Source organism: Falco punctatus (genome assembly GCF_963210335.1).
Source record: "Falco punctatus genome assembly, chromosome: Z".
NCBI classification, from domain to species: domain Eukaryota; kingdom Metazoa; phylum Chordata; class Aves; order Falconiformes; family Falconidae; genus Falco; species Falco punctatus.
This window is the reverse complement of record NC_137586.1, coordinates 64,700,537-64,715,007: the sequence shown is the minus strand read 5'-3', so window position 1 is coordinate 64,715,007 and position 14,471 is coordinate 64,700,537. Positions and strand designations below refer to the sequence as shown.

The 14,471-nt window shown below is 36.6% G+C and overlaps 1 protein-coding gene across 2 annotated transcripts in view; it reads right to left on the bottom strand.

Moving 5' to 3' along the window:
* The window catches only part of CEP120 (centrosomal protein 120), a 51,956-nt gene that overhangs the window by 14,931 nt on the left and 22,554 nt on the right, over nucleotides 1–14,471 (bottom strand). For both annotated transcript variants that reach the window (XM_080372650.1, XM_080372649.1), the window contains exons 11-17: nucleotides 10,092–10,241; nucleotides 9,057–9,239; nucleotides 6,608–6,704; nucleotides 6,366–6,518; nucleotides 5,606–5,695; nucleotides 5,017–5,109; nucleotides 3,220–3,381 (exon numbers count right to left, since the gene is read on the bottom strand). In XM_080372650.1, the coding sequence (XP_080228776.1) occupies nucleotides 3,220–3,381; nucleotides 5,017–5,109; nucleotides 5,606–5,695; nucleotides 6,366–6,518; nucleotides 6,608–6,704; nucleotides 9,057–9,239; nucleotides 10,092–10,241 (928 nt within the window). The remainder of the gene's footprint in view (nucleotides 1–3,219; nucleotides 3,382–5,016; nucleotides 5,110–5,605; nucleotides 5,696–6,365; nucleotides 6,519–6,607; nucleotides 6,705–9,056; nucleotides 9,240–10,091; nucleotides 10,242–14,471) is intronic.

The window sequence follows — 14,471 nt, the reverse complement described above, 5'->3', positions numbered from 1 at the left end:
AAAGACTTGCAAAAGAAATACAGAAAACAAAACTATTAAGATTTATACACATATTTTAAAGAAAGCCAACAGTGTTATCTACTATATGAAGTTTTATTACTTACTCAATTCCACCAGCATAACTTGTTTAGGAATGTCTGGAAGAGGAAATAACTAGTACTTTGTATAGCCAAATGATTTAGAAGAAAGGCTAAAGTAGAAAGACCTCAGTGACTAATGACTTAACTCTACATACCCCTGCCCTCACTGCGTACTTCCAGTTTCACAAAGATTTTATAAAGAAACTTTGCTTTTCATCTTAAAATGGGTAATTTGAGAAATTATGCCAATAAATTCTTTGTAGCAAAATGATTGTGTAGTGTCAAACATTTAACAGTTTTTTATTACAACATATAAAATATTAAGAATTTTGTTTTCTAAAATTAACTTATGTTCTTCTTTTGTTACTTATTATTCAACTATAAATACCTTATACACACCTGATACAAGTGATGCATTCCTTCACAGAATAGGATCCCAAATGCTGCACTCTTATTTATGTCAACTAGTTAATGCAACTATTTTCATGAGATTTATCCAACAGTTTAGAACACTGATGAAAATGGTTAAGAGAATACATTTGTGTTTCAAAGCCTACAGCTTCTACTGGTACATCAATATTTTAGTTCTTTGAATGTCCCAACTGGGTCACATCTATTTTTCTTCCAAAGTTTCACTCTCTGCACCTATTATTTTTATGGAATTTATGTAAGAAAGTAAAGATGCTTCCTAAGGAGCCATGCAAAAGCATAGTTCACTGCAGTTACTTATCACATATAACCACAATAGCCAACTTTGACAAAAGATAATGGATACCGTTTATGACAATCCTATTTTTACCGATTTCTTTTTAAAGCAGACATACAGACATGATGCCGATGACAAAGGCAGTAACTAACCAACTTCAGCAATGAGAAATGCCAGCTCTCCCTAGAGCTTCTATAATAATGTTTAATTTCTTGTTTGGTTCTGAAAACACTTTCAAATATTGAATTTCAGGTTCAGGTTGTGAACTGTTAGGGAGCTGCATGAATCACAAAGCACAACCTCCTTATTCAGGAAGTAAAAGTGATGTTCTTCAAGATGGATGCTTCAAGGACATTCTCTGGAATATAGTGGGGCTTACCTCCCAACAAAGTTACGCATTTAGAGAACTCTACAATACAAATGTGAAAATTGTGTATTGACACATCTCCTTAAAGGTAAGGAGTAAGGCAAAGCCTATTGTTTAGAACAATTATGATTTGCTGTAGAACATTCCTTGTTAAACAAAACAAAACAAAAACCCCACACCCAGGGAAGGTAAGAAGAAAGACTCATCAAAACTAATGGCAACAGAAACTTTCTGCTCATACACTTTACAAAGGGAACCATCCTACAGTGAGACTCCAAAGCAAAAAACCAGAAACCCATCCCACCCCCAGTAAAGCAAAGAAAAATGCTTGTCTTATGTGCAATACTCCAACAACCACCTCACACTGAACCATGAGACTCAAAATAACAGGAACAGCACAAAGAAAGACAGCAGGGATGATCACCTTGAAGGAATGGCCTTCATACAAAGCAAGACAAAACATAGCCATGTTCGGAAGACACAGTATGACAGACACCTAAGCAACTAGGAACGGTATGTAGGTAGTACAGGCACTAAAGGCCTCCTCATAATTATTAAGCAACAAGCTTAAAATGAACAAAAAGAAGTTTTAAAATATACAACACATTTTAGAACTCACTGCCACAGGAAGTTGTGATGCTAAAAATAGAAATACTTTTTAAAAAGGATCAGATGAATTCATGAAGAATACTTTCACCAATGGAGTCATAAATATGAAATGCTGCCTGTGGCTGAGGGTACATGTAACTTTTGATGGTTTTGTTGGATACACCAAAACTGTATTTTCTCATTGTCCCATTTCATATTTTCTTGCCCTTTAAATCCATCCACTGCTGCAACAGAATGCTGAGCTAACTGGATCTCTGGTCTGATACAGTATGTCTGTTCTGAACAGAAAAGAAAGTCATTGTGATACTATTGCAATCTAACTAAAAGTCAGTGGGACTCAAAACAATGAAAATGGAAGTAACTCCTAGATGGGGAAATTTGGCCACTTGAGCCTGAAGAACCATTGGTTATCTTGTCTGGACTGATACAGCATTGGTAGCTGCCAACAACACATCTACGATGCAGAGAAGTGATGCACTTAGCAGTTTGAAGAGAATTGTGTTCTGCAATCTCAGTTCAAGGAGTGTTCGCTATAATAGTGATGATTAGCAGCTTTTTTATATTTGCTATATTTAAAGAGTTCACTGTACTGTGGTTAACATGCTGACATAAAAATAAGTAGGTTAATATCAGTGTTTAATATTAAACTAAAAAACCCACAAAATCTCAGCACAACTCTTCATACAAAAATACGCATTTGACTGATACAGTTCAACTAGTCAAAGCTATGGTGGCATTATCACTATCACGTATCACAAATGAAAAGCACCAAAGCAAGTAATCCATCTACATAAAATAAGCACTTTGAAAAAAAAACTTACATATTACTAAGATTTCACTTACTTAACAAATTGAGTATCTAATATTGTAACTGCTCAAAAAAGCTAGTATTAACTTGAAATTTTACAGTATGCTTTAACAGTCAAGAAAAATAGCTAGACTAACCTTATTGTTAGTGCAAAAGCTAACTTACAGGACCACAGAATGTAGTCTAATTTTCTTGGTTTAATGAAATGCTACTTTCAGAAGATCATTAACAATAAAATTCTCCCCCCATTCTGCCCCTATTAAGATAGAAGAAATAACTCTTCTGCAATGCAAGAATAAAACAAACTGCATAGTCAAGCTGCTTAGGTGTTTTCCTAGATGTTAAAGTGCTAGTAATTTGTTAAGTCACTGAAATGTATACTGCTCATCAGGTTCTACATGTAACATGCACTTGTAATAGCTGTTTGATTTTCAGTGTTGGAAAAAAATTATAGCCACCGGCCCTACTACTGACCAAGACTGACAGAGTGATCCCAGCATGTAGCTCACCAAACAAGGGAGATAAAATGTTTAATGACAAAGTTGCCAGAACACGCTTGCCTCAAAACTATTGCTCAACTTAGTATACTTATTTCAAAAATGCTTCCTTAAGTAAAAAATGTTGAGGCAGAAAATCTAAGTGTACTTACCTGCTGCTGTAAGCGAAGCTTGTCTTCTTCCAACTGTTTCATTTTTGACCTTTCTAGCTCAACCTGGTGCAAACATTCTTCTCTGGCTCGCCGTACAGAATCCTGTAGCTCCTGCAGATTTCGTTCATGCTCTGCTTGCACCTCCTTCTTTACTCTTTGCAGCTTAGAAGTGAGACATTTATATTAATCCATAGGTGCAATAGCTTTAAGAGCCTTTCTTACAACTGTTACTACTACTCATGACAGAAAAAAATTGTTATCCACTTTATAAATTAAACAATAGAAATTCCATTGTTATCTATATGTTTGCTATATATTTTTAATTGGCTTTCAGTTTAACAAATGACAGTGATTTGCAGGTATCTGGGCTACAAATATACTCTTGCTTGACTATAGTAAAAAAGGAGCTATATATCTATCTCTCTACTGTACTTTCTACGTGGGCTTGCTACAGGCAAATTTTATATCTGCCTTTCAACTACAAACGAAAAAAGCTAATTATACCCCTTCACTGCAGAAACAGTGAAGCCACAGCTACAGCCAAGAGGCCTTTAGGTCAGTAGCATCACACTTTCCAAACTGAGTATACTGAGAGAATTTCTAATTGAGCTAAACATGAAAACAGTCCTTGACATGTTTGAACTTTGTAGAAAGATTTTACCAGCCCAGATAACTGCTAGCTGAATAGAAACCTCTCCGAACAGCCCATTTCTCAAACTAAGTAATTGCTAAATGAACCTTACATAGTTTTGTCAAGATTTTTTGGAAACTACCAGCTTTCATTATTTCTATACACTCAGGTCAGAATCTCACTAATTTGAGAGCAAGTTTTGAGACAAACATGTATGAGATTCAAAATACTTTTACTCAGACTGAAATGTTTGCCAAACAACACCATTTCTTTTGCATAGATGCTAGAAGTAAAGTCAGGCATTATTTACAGCATAAACTACAACATGAGGGGTATAGACAGCCTGAGTACAGGACAGGATGCAGACTCAACCAGCCAGTCCCTGTGCTGGGAGCTTTCTTAGCTTTGTTCACAAGCACAGGAGGGATTGTTAGGATAACAAGATTAATCTCAGCTACAAGTGGAATGTGAGTTTGTTGGTCAGCTAAGTCACCACAGCTGTTCACCTATATAATTTTGAGTTTGTCATAAAGTACAAAAATAGGCAATTTATTTTCCTTCTTTCTCTTTTCATACTACTAGCTTCCCTGAGGTCTCCCACACCATTTTCTCATCTTGAGGGTGCTCAGTGAGATCTAGAAACAGTGGTAGCTACTGGTTTCTCCCACATCTTTGGCCCTGTCACTATGAAAAAAGTAAGACTGGAACTCTTATCAAATTGCTGGATAACAAAACCTGGACAACTGCAATTTCTCCCAGCTCTCCTTGTCACCTTCTCCTATTGCAATGGTTAATCTAGCGACTACTTTTTTAAGTAAAGCACTCTTGCATACATGTACAATGTTCAGTTGACCATACCAAATTTAAAATGGAGATATAATAATGTTATATAATGTCTCCATGACACCAATACTGTTAAAAATAGAAAACTTAAAGGTTCTGTAAATGTAGTAAGCCATTTAAGAGATCATTCAATTTCCATTTCAATAAAAATGTGGAGTTGTAACAACACTTGGCTTAATTTTTTAGAGCTCCTCTGTATCAATATCAATGCAGCTACTTCAGTTCTTATACACGGGTCACAATTGTCTCTATGCGAAAATTCAACACCCCCTATAGAAATAGCTCGTGCAATTGCACTGTTTAAAATGACCAAACACTTTTACCTCTGATTCAGCACTAAAAAGCTGCCGTTCTCGTTTATCTAGATCTCTCAGAGTTTTCTGAAGTTTTTCTTCCAAAACAGTATACTCTGCTACCTAAAAGAACAAAAAAGGCAGTTTTTTCTTGCAATGAAAACTGGTTTAGGCAGGCAAAAAAATTTACTCTTGCTGTGGTATAAAACATTGACAATATTTGTTTGTAAATTTACATGTAAAACAAATCTACAGCTCTTAATGAAGAAATCGCAGTGGAGAGCCTTTTTTTCCTAATGCAATAAAGGCTAACAGGTTACCATGAACAGTGGGGCTGTAGAAGTAGTTTTTGACTATGCAAATGAAAAGCAGTTGAAGTTAAAAAAGCCCCCAAAGAAAGTAAGCTAACCTAAAGGATTGCTAACAAGTATTCTATGATTAGGGGCTACTTTTAATTTTCTGCACCGTTGTAGACTAGATGCATGTATACCAGTAGATGTGAAGACTAATCACAGACCCTTTGTTCCATGTTAGAATCATGAAATATTTTGTCAAATTTTTACAGTGATATGAGATTTATAATGAGATCTTTAGCAAGTATATGTATGAATTTCCTTACCTTTTTCTTCACTAATGCTTCTCTCTCTCTATCTCTTTTCTTCCATTCTTCTGCAAGTGCTTGCATATGGACTGTTTCCTTCTTCTTAAGCTTGTAAGAGCAAGAAAAGGAACAAAACCCCCAAACCAGAAAACCAAATCAAGATTGTTGGAAGCACCATTTAAAGGCAAGAGTACTAACAGAACTACGCCTTGAAACAAAATAACTGAAAATTAGGTTTTGTACACTGACATGTATAACTCAAGGTATGATTCTGATAGCGAAAGATATTTCTTACCCTTAAGTACAAAATGCAAAGTAAGCCCAAGTTTGAGAAAGATATCTTAACATATAGACACTAGAGTCTTAGTATTTTTTAGAAAGAAGCATGTAACTAACACCTAGAACGACATCAAGAATAGAAACACAGCAATGGATTTTGACTCAGAATAAAAAAACACGGTGTTAATATTTAACACCAATAATTTGAATCTTGAGTATCTCCCGTACTTCATAAACAGTAAGGGGAAATTCTGAAAGGGGTACTCTGTAACTCACTACCTAGCACCTACTTCGGTCACTTAACAGAAAACAATTAGCCTTCTTCCCTATGAGTACAGAATATATTTGTGCACATCTGAAGTTTGAATGTTCTGTATGAGAAAAATTTAGTTCTTATTCAAAACAGTGGTGAAGTTTAAGAAAAACAGCAGTTAATATTCCTCTCATCAACTTCCCTGGCAGTCATGCCATCTAGGAAATAAACTAAAAGTGTAAAAACCTGATTTTCAAAAATGTCCTCTTGCATTTCCTTCCACATTTCTAACTCCAGTGCTGCTTTGTATTCAAGAGTTTCTCGAGGTTCTGGGTGGTTTTCTGGAGGACAACGAGGCTGAGCGTGAGGGACATGCCGTTGCTGACCACCACCTACACACTGATGTAACAACAGTGGATTTTTAACTGGAAACCCAACTTGTCAAAGTAGTATTCAGGGAAGGAGGATAAAATTTATTTAAAATTTACCTGAGAAGAATCTGACACCAGAACTTCTTGCATTTTCACAAGCCCGTAGTCTTCCAAAGTGATAGCATATGAAAGCTCTGCTATTCTGTTGCCTGCCCTATAAACAGCATTAGAATGCTTTTAGTGAAACCTGTCTTAAAAATACAGGAAGTGAATTGTAAGACAACAGCAAAGTTTTGTGCTAAAAGGTTCTACATATGCTCCGGGACTCTAGTTAGTTGCCTACATGACAGCTCAAACATGTTTCCCATGTATATTGTTTTAACTTCGGGATCAATTTACACATCTACAATAAGCTTTCTGACTTTAACAGCTTACTATAATCAACACATCCCTGTAACAAATGATCCACAACTGCACCTGCAGTGTGAAATCTTGCTAACAAACATACCTGTTGAATACAGGTATTGTTGCCAACTTTGTTCCAAGATACTCAATGAATTTCATTAGTCTTGCTTTTTTAAATGTTAAACACTAATGTTCTAGTTATCCACAGTACAGTAAGTCATGTAGCATATCATGTGTCACAAGCTGCCCCTGGATTACTAAGAACACATTTCTGGAAGCTTTAGCACAGGGAACTGACAAATTCAAATCCACCTACAGGTCAGATATCTACCTGCTCCTGTACAGTGAAAAAAATCTCTAGATAACAGATACTTTAATAAACTAATTTGAAATCAGTTTCAGTTTCTACTTAAGGGGAGCAGTTTGTCTCTGGCCATCTCTAATCATAGACAAAACGTAGTAAACAAAGGAAGGCTTTGGTTTTATTTTGATTTTGGGTGGCTTTTTGTTTGCTTGGTTTTTACCCAGAAAGATATTAACAGAAGGAATAGACACAAGTCATGTAACAAAGTTATCACTAGTCTAACATTAAAGTATACTGTGGTCTACACCAGTACAGAATTGCGTATCAAGCAATTTGCAGCAAAGGGCTGCAAGAATTAACCAAGGCTGTAGTTTTCATAGAAATTCTCTTCCAGCAAATACAAAAAACCAACACTAAAATATTTTTAAAGGTGCAATCTTCTGCACTTATTTGCAAGGGAAAAAAACGAAATATTTGTACTTCACTTAAGTTAAAATGAATTACTATATTAAATTCTTACAACTTTCTATCAGTCACTGATTAAAAAAGAAAACAAGATTCAAAGTAATGGACATCAGAAATCTGATTAATTAAGTCAGTTTAACATATCGGCATAAAAAGGACATTAGATCAACTACAGCAAAGCTAGAGAGGTATCAACACAGCAAAACAGAGTGACCTGATTACATTTTGAGAATGCCATCTAGTGGTTATTAAGTTTTACGCAAAACCAGGTTTCATTTTAACAAACTTACTATGGGTGAAAACGTGAACCTTAATTTACAGTGAGATCATAAAGTAACTCCCCACAGACTTTCACACAAAAAAGTTTAAATGAAGTCAGAGATCAGTTTTCTGTCAGTTGTGTCAATAACCTGAAGTTTCCTGTGTGTCAAATATAGCGTGTTTTACTTATCTGTAGGATTAGACCAGGGGTCCTCAAACTGTTTAACCAGGGGCCGGCGGCGGATGCAGTGGCAGGCAGCCATCTGCGGCTGCTTGGTTTCCCCCCCCCAAACCCTGGCGGGGGGGTCTTTAAATACCGGGGGCCGGATTGAGGACCCTGGGGGGCCGTATCCAGCCTGTGGGCCGTAGTTTGAGGACCCCTGGATTAGAGGTTTAAAACTGCTCTCAATTTTAATAGCAATTGTATTTATTTCTAAAGGCATAATCAAGGTCCATTATCACACACAAAACGATGAGGGTCCAGACACTGATTGCTAGCACAGTTCACATTCACATCTTCAACAAGACAGAATTATAAATTAAGTTTCTTCATATATAAAAAAAGAAATCACTCCTCTATGCAAGTTAATTCAGACAGAACAGTATAATAACAGTGCTCTTTCTGATGTACACAAGCTCAAACTCCTGCTACTATCACAGCACATAGGCCTGAAACATAAAACCTCTCCACTCTACAGATATATCTGTCCTAAATTTCACTGAAGTCTGTTGCATCTAAAAGCATACTGTGGACAAACGGTCTTAACTATTGGCTGCAACATCAACAACTTTTTGTAACTGTTAAATAACTCAGACTGGAAAATGCCTCGGTAACATTTTTTCCAATTATTTCTGTCTTTTGTCTGTCTGTGAAGCTTACCCAGTATCATTATTATACAAATGTTTAGTACAATGATTCTGGTAGTGGTGTGGGGTTGCACAATATACCTGTGGCAATTTAACTTTTAGTCTTTTGGATGCCTATTCCCACCCCCATACTGCAGTACATTGCAGCCTGTTTACTTACTTCAAAAAAGTAAACAGGAAGAGCTTGCCCTCTTCCAGGGAAATGTTAAACAAACAATTCTACAAAACTTGCTACAGAGTAAGTAATTTTCAAAATAGTTTTACCCTTGTGCTGCTGTGACACTGACTGTTTCATTAGAAGTCTGACGCCAGCATTGCTCACCATTACCACCCAAGAATCGTGTTTTTTCTGAAGACAAAACGTTTGAAAGCTGCAGTCTTGCCACCCCTAGAAGTAAATCTTTAGCCGTTTTATCCTTGTGCCACAATTCAACCAGCAGAGGTAACCTGAAACAAAAGTAGTTTTAGTGTCAGGCATCAACACAAAAGAGGAAGCACTCCTATTCATATGGGAAAAGGACCTCATACTCTAAAAGCAACTTCCCAAATCACTGATATTCACAACTGTCAAATAATGAGATGGATTTACTGGCTCTCACTCACAGAGGAATCTGACAGACTGACTTTCCTTCTCCATCACTTACTCCCTTTGGTCAGATTATCATTCCTTTCTCCAATTACTAGAAAAATGCTGCAGTGAAAGCAATTGACTGAATAATCTTAACAGACCTAGGTCATCTTCATTTATAAATACCTATAAACAAATTTTAGTCACTGCCACTCATAGACTACATCTCCTCCACCTCTTCTTTCAAAATACTACTACTTCAGTGAATCTTTATTCTCTATCTTAATCAGTGAAAGGTGGTGGGACTACTGGGAAAATTGTGACACAGCCCTCACCACTGTACTCTGCTTCCTAGGTACTTGCTCTGTTTTCAAAGATATTGGTTAGTCATTGTGTATTAAAAAGAAGAATAAAAAACTTATTTTGTTTGAAGTAATGCTTTGTTAAAACTATGCTATCAACCTTTAAATTAAGAACTTACAGAAACAACCCTTTTTTTCTGAAAACAATAATGCCTGTGTAAGTACTCAGGAGAACAGCAAGAATTTGAGAGTCCCTGACTCCAAATGTAATAATAGAGAAACTGGAAAATCAGCGTATTAAATATTTGCTGGCACTGACACTTGGATTCTTTACTAAATTCTCAAACTGATGATCTTTTTGAACTTGTGATTGCATTTATTAAAAAAAAGAAAAAGCGTAATTAAGATAAAAAGAAGGTACGTTATCACCTGAAGAATGTATCTTGCAGCTGATGAGGTATAGTTGCAAAGTCAAACGCACAGTAGGACTGTGGAAGAAAGACTTCCATGTTCTTTCTGACTTCTACAGGTGGGCTTGTCATAATAGGGGCTGCACTGCCAAAAAATGGATACGAGTACCTAATAAAAACAATAACAAAAATAATCAAATTGAATCATAGAATGGTTTGGGTTGGAAGGGACCTTTACAGATAATCTAGTTCCCACCCTTCTGCCATGGGCAGGGACACATTCCACTAGACCAGGCTGCTCAAAGCCCCATCCAGCCCGAACACTGCCAGGGATGGGGTACCCACAGCTTCTCTGGGCAACCTGTTCCCGTGTCTCACCACTCTTAGTGCAGTGCTTCTTCTATCTGATCTAACCCTATATGCCCTTGCAAAAAGTCCCCCTCAGCTTTCTTGTAGGCCCCTTTTAGGTACTGGAAGCCTGCTGTAAGGTAGTAACTTAATAAATAGATACTTTTTTCTTAAACTTCCACCAGAACACCAGTTTAGACATGTTTAGACCAGTTTAGACTGAAGCACAATTTGTACTGAAGTTGCAAAATCTGCACAAATATGTCCAAAACAACAGGATTTTCTTCTCAAATATTTGTTATTTACTTCAGCACTAATCCAACTTCATTTATTTTACTGTTATTTTGACAAAAAAAGCTTCAATAACCTGTATGTTTACAATCACACAAATTGATCTTTTAAATAAATTCTGCAATTAAAGTGAGCAGAGAAATAGAAGAAACCTATTATATTCAGATATAGATTGCTACTTAAAAACATTTAAAACTATATGACATGTCATAATCTATCACTAAGTATACATATATGCAGAATCAGAACCATTTGAAAATTTCAGTCACATTTGAGGAATTTAGTTTTTAATTCCCACACTAAAGGGAATGTCAAATCATTTTACCATTATGATTTCTAATGTGACCTGAAACTACTGTCCTGGCACAATTCAGTGTATGATAAACTACAAAGGGAAGGTCAAGTACCTCTTGAACTTTGTTTTGCTGAAGCTGATGATGCCAGTTGTCTGCTGAGTTACTAATAAATTAAATACTTCATCAAATGCTGCTGCTTAAAAAAATTCTATACTTAACTGTTTGAAGAGCTTGTTTAGAACCGAATGAAATAATGCTTCCAATATACAGTGAAAAGGCAATTTTTTTTTACCCTGCAAATTTTCTTAGCATTTATGTTTGGATGTTTCTTCTTTTCAGCTTCTTGCCATATTCACCACTGACTGTAAAATTCAAAGTGCATGAAACAGCAAAACCTACTTCTTGTCACTGTTCTCAAACAAATCCATTTTTGGAATTTTATGTGAAAAAGCTTTCACAGAAGTACACCCACTTTACACTGTGTTCCACTTACCATTTAATAATATACATAAAATATTATAATGATGCAATCTCTATTAGTTGTGTGTTAAAATATTCCACCCCTACACCCCAACCTCACCTTTTCACCCTAGTTCAAACAAAGTTTAAACTCCAAGAATCATTAACACGAATAGACTTCCTGGTAACCAGTTGCAACTGTAATGAACTCAACTCTGTCAGAACAACAAATGCAAAGCAAATGCAGATGCACCTCCACAGCCAAAAACATTCAACCCTCTCAGACCAAATCACCACTTAAAGATATGCTATCATGTGCACCAAAAGGACCCTAACAGAAACCAGAAGACAAACTATAACTGCTGTGAATCGCTGAATTCCCATATACCATCAATTAAAAAAGTCCAACTCATGGAATACTTTTTTTAAACAAAAAAGTCATCCTGTCTGGTTGTAACAAGTACTTCTTATGATTTGACTGGTTGTTTCTGTGGAAGACTTGTTTTTGTAAACATTGGCTGGCTGAACTACAAGAAATTATTCCACAGTTCCTGCTTCACTAGAGGTGTAGCAACAAGACCAGGAACTTACTTTTCTTCTAAACTTTGAAGTACTTAACGAGCACCACAAGAAATGTGAGTGTAACAAGGTAATTCGATTAAAAACCTTTTCTAATGTCAAGTTACATTTAAACATTGATTTTCCATAACAAGTTTAGGGATATTAAGAAGAAACTTCATGAAAAGCAAAGTTACTTGCTTAGGCTGGTAACACTTCAGTCTCTCCAAGTTCAGTCTGGTCTTTCATGCATTAGGAACATCAGACCATTTGCCAAAACCACCAGTGGCATTAGCTGTAGTTACTATTCAAAGCAACTAAAACAAGCTTCATACCATCAACTTCTCTCAAAACAGGGAGCATTTAGCAAAGTACACCTGAAATTTATTCGAAAAGAGTTTAATACATATATTCCAACTCTTATCATTGACAGAAAACTGCAGCGACATGTTTCTGTAATAGAGATAACAATTTAATTGGAAGGAAATGTTGACAGGTGTTCATTAGAGGCTTACATCTAATTAACTACACACTTAACTACACACTAGTCACTTTGCTTAAGCATTCAATATTAAATCACACCTGCTGGCTAATAAGGGCCTATATGCATATATATCCACATTCTTATAAACATGGTGTTAAACATGATACTGTCAAGTCTCCTTTAAGAGAAGATTTTAAGTTTGGCAGTTCACTCCATGTTTCTTGCAGATATTTTTGAATGAGTGTTTTTTATATTTTTTTTTCTTAGGGGGCAGTTTGCTTCACTTTTTAAGGCTGTTCATTCCACCAAGACAAAATTAAGAAACTCTGTTCTATGGAAAATTTGCATGACAACCTAAACAGAAAAAGACTGATCTCCTATCTTTTCTCCAGCAAAAAGGCAGGAGCACCTTAATCAAACCACCTGTCACTCAGCCTGAATGACATTTTTCTAACCTAATCTTCATTCAGCAACGAAGCATTTGCTTTCTTGCAATACTACACTGCAGAAGCTCATAAAGCATCTTTGATTCCCCTGAGGTTAAACATAACATGTACCTGGTTGGCAAATCAGTTACAGGTGATTAGCGTTAAGTTTTCCTTTTCAGTTAACTGAATTTCAAACATTAAGCTATATTGCCTTTACTCTACGTAACGAAAGTGGCTGGGAAGTTTTAGTAAGCCACAAAGCATTTCCTGAAGGCCCAAAACGCTGCAGCTTTATCAATTAGAAGATATCTGTCAGGTTTAAAATATTTATGAACACTGCAGTTTGGCAAAGTGAGCAATGACATGTCTAAGGCAGCACTGCAGCAGTTCTCTGCTAAGTCCTCAGGTCCTACAAATGCATCACAATGCCATGGGAAAGTGATGTTCTTACACAACCTAGTGCCCATTTTGCTGTTAAAGACACAAATGCAGAACAAGGTCACTTTTCCACATTCTTCTCACCACTCTATTTTAACCCAGAAACCATTCTGATTGCCATCAGCTGAATAAAACAAATTGCAAATAAATTCTTTAACATGTACTAGGACAACAGCAGTGATAAGAACCATAAACACCTTCCTTCCTCAAGGCCTTTCTCCCTCATGAGCCTCAGAAAATCCTGAATAATCAGAAATAGATTTTTAAAGTTTTAAAGTTTTTAAGTTAAGGTTTAGAGATAGCATAAGGGAAGCATCTAAAAACGCATAACTTTGTTGTATGTATGACAACACAGAGGTCATGAAGATGCATGGGGAGAGCAAGAGCTAAGAGTGCTGTCATTAACTGACTTCCAACCTGGATGTTTCAAGTGCAACCCCACTGAGCAAGTGCCCAGACAGCACAGAGAGAATGCAAACAACTTTTGCACCCTTTTAACATGGCCATATAATCCTTCATTAAAGGTTGGCAGCAAAACATGAGGTATCAGTTGGTGGTATCTGTACTGGCTTTTTGGGTTGGAATCCCCATGTCAGGTACTCCCAAATCCATTTCAACAGAAATGGTGATATATTGATCACTGTGCAAACTTCTGACAAATCAAGTAGTACATAGCTTGTTAGACACAACCAGAACAGGAAGGAGAGCTACTAGACTGCAGTGACCTAATGCCTTAAATGCACAAAGGACAGCAGATGCAGAGCAAATGGGAATACATCTGAAGCTGCTGCTGCTTCCAGAGGAAGTTGGAAATCTGCTAGGTTATCTTGCTGAAGATCTAAGTAGGAATCAAGAATCTACAACCCCCTGCAAGGAGGCTGTAGCTAGGTGGGTGTCAGTCTCTTCTACCAAGTAAGAACTGACTAGACAAGAGGAAACAGCCTTGAGTTGCACCAGGGGAGGTTTAGGTTGGATATTAGGAAAAATTTCTCCACTGAAATGGTTGTCAAGCATTGGAACAGGCTGCCCAGGGCAGTGGCTGAATCACCATGCCTGGAGGTATTAAAGACTTGCAAGTGTGGTGCTTAGGAACACAG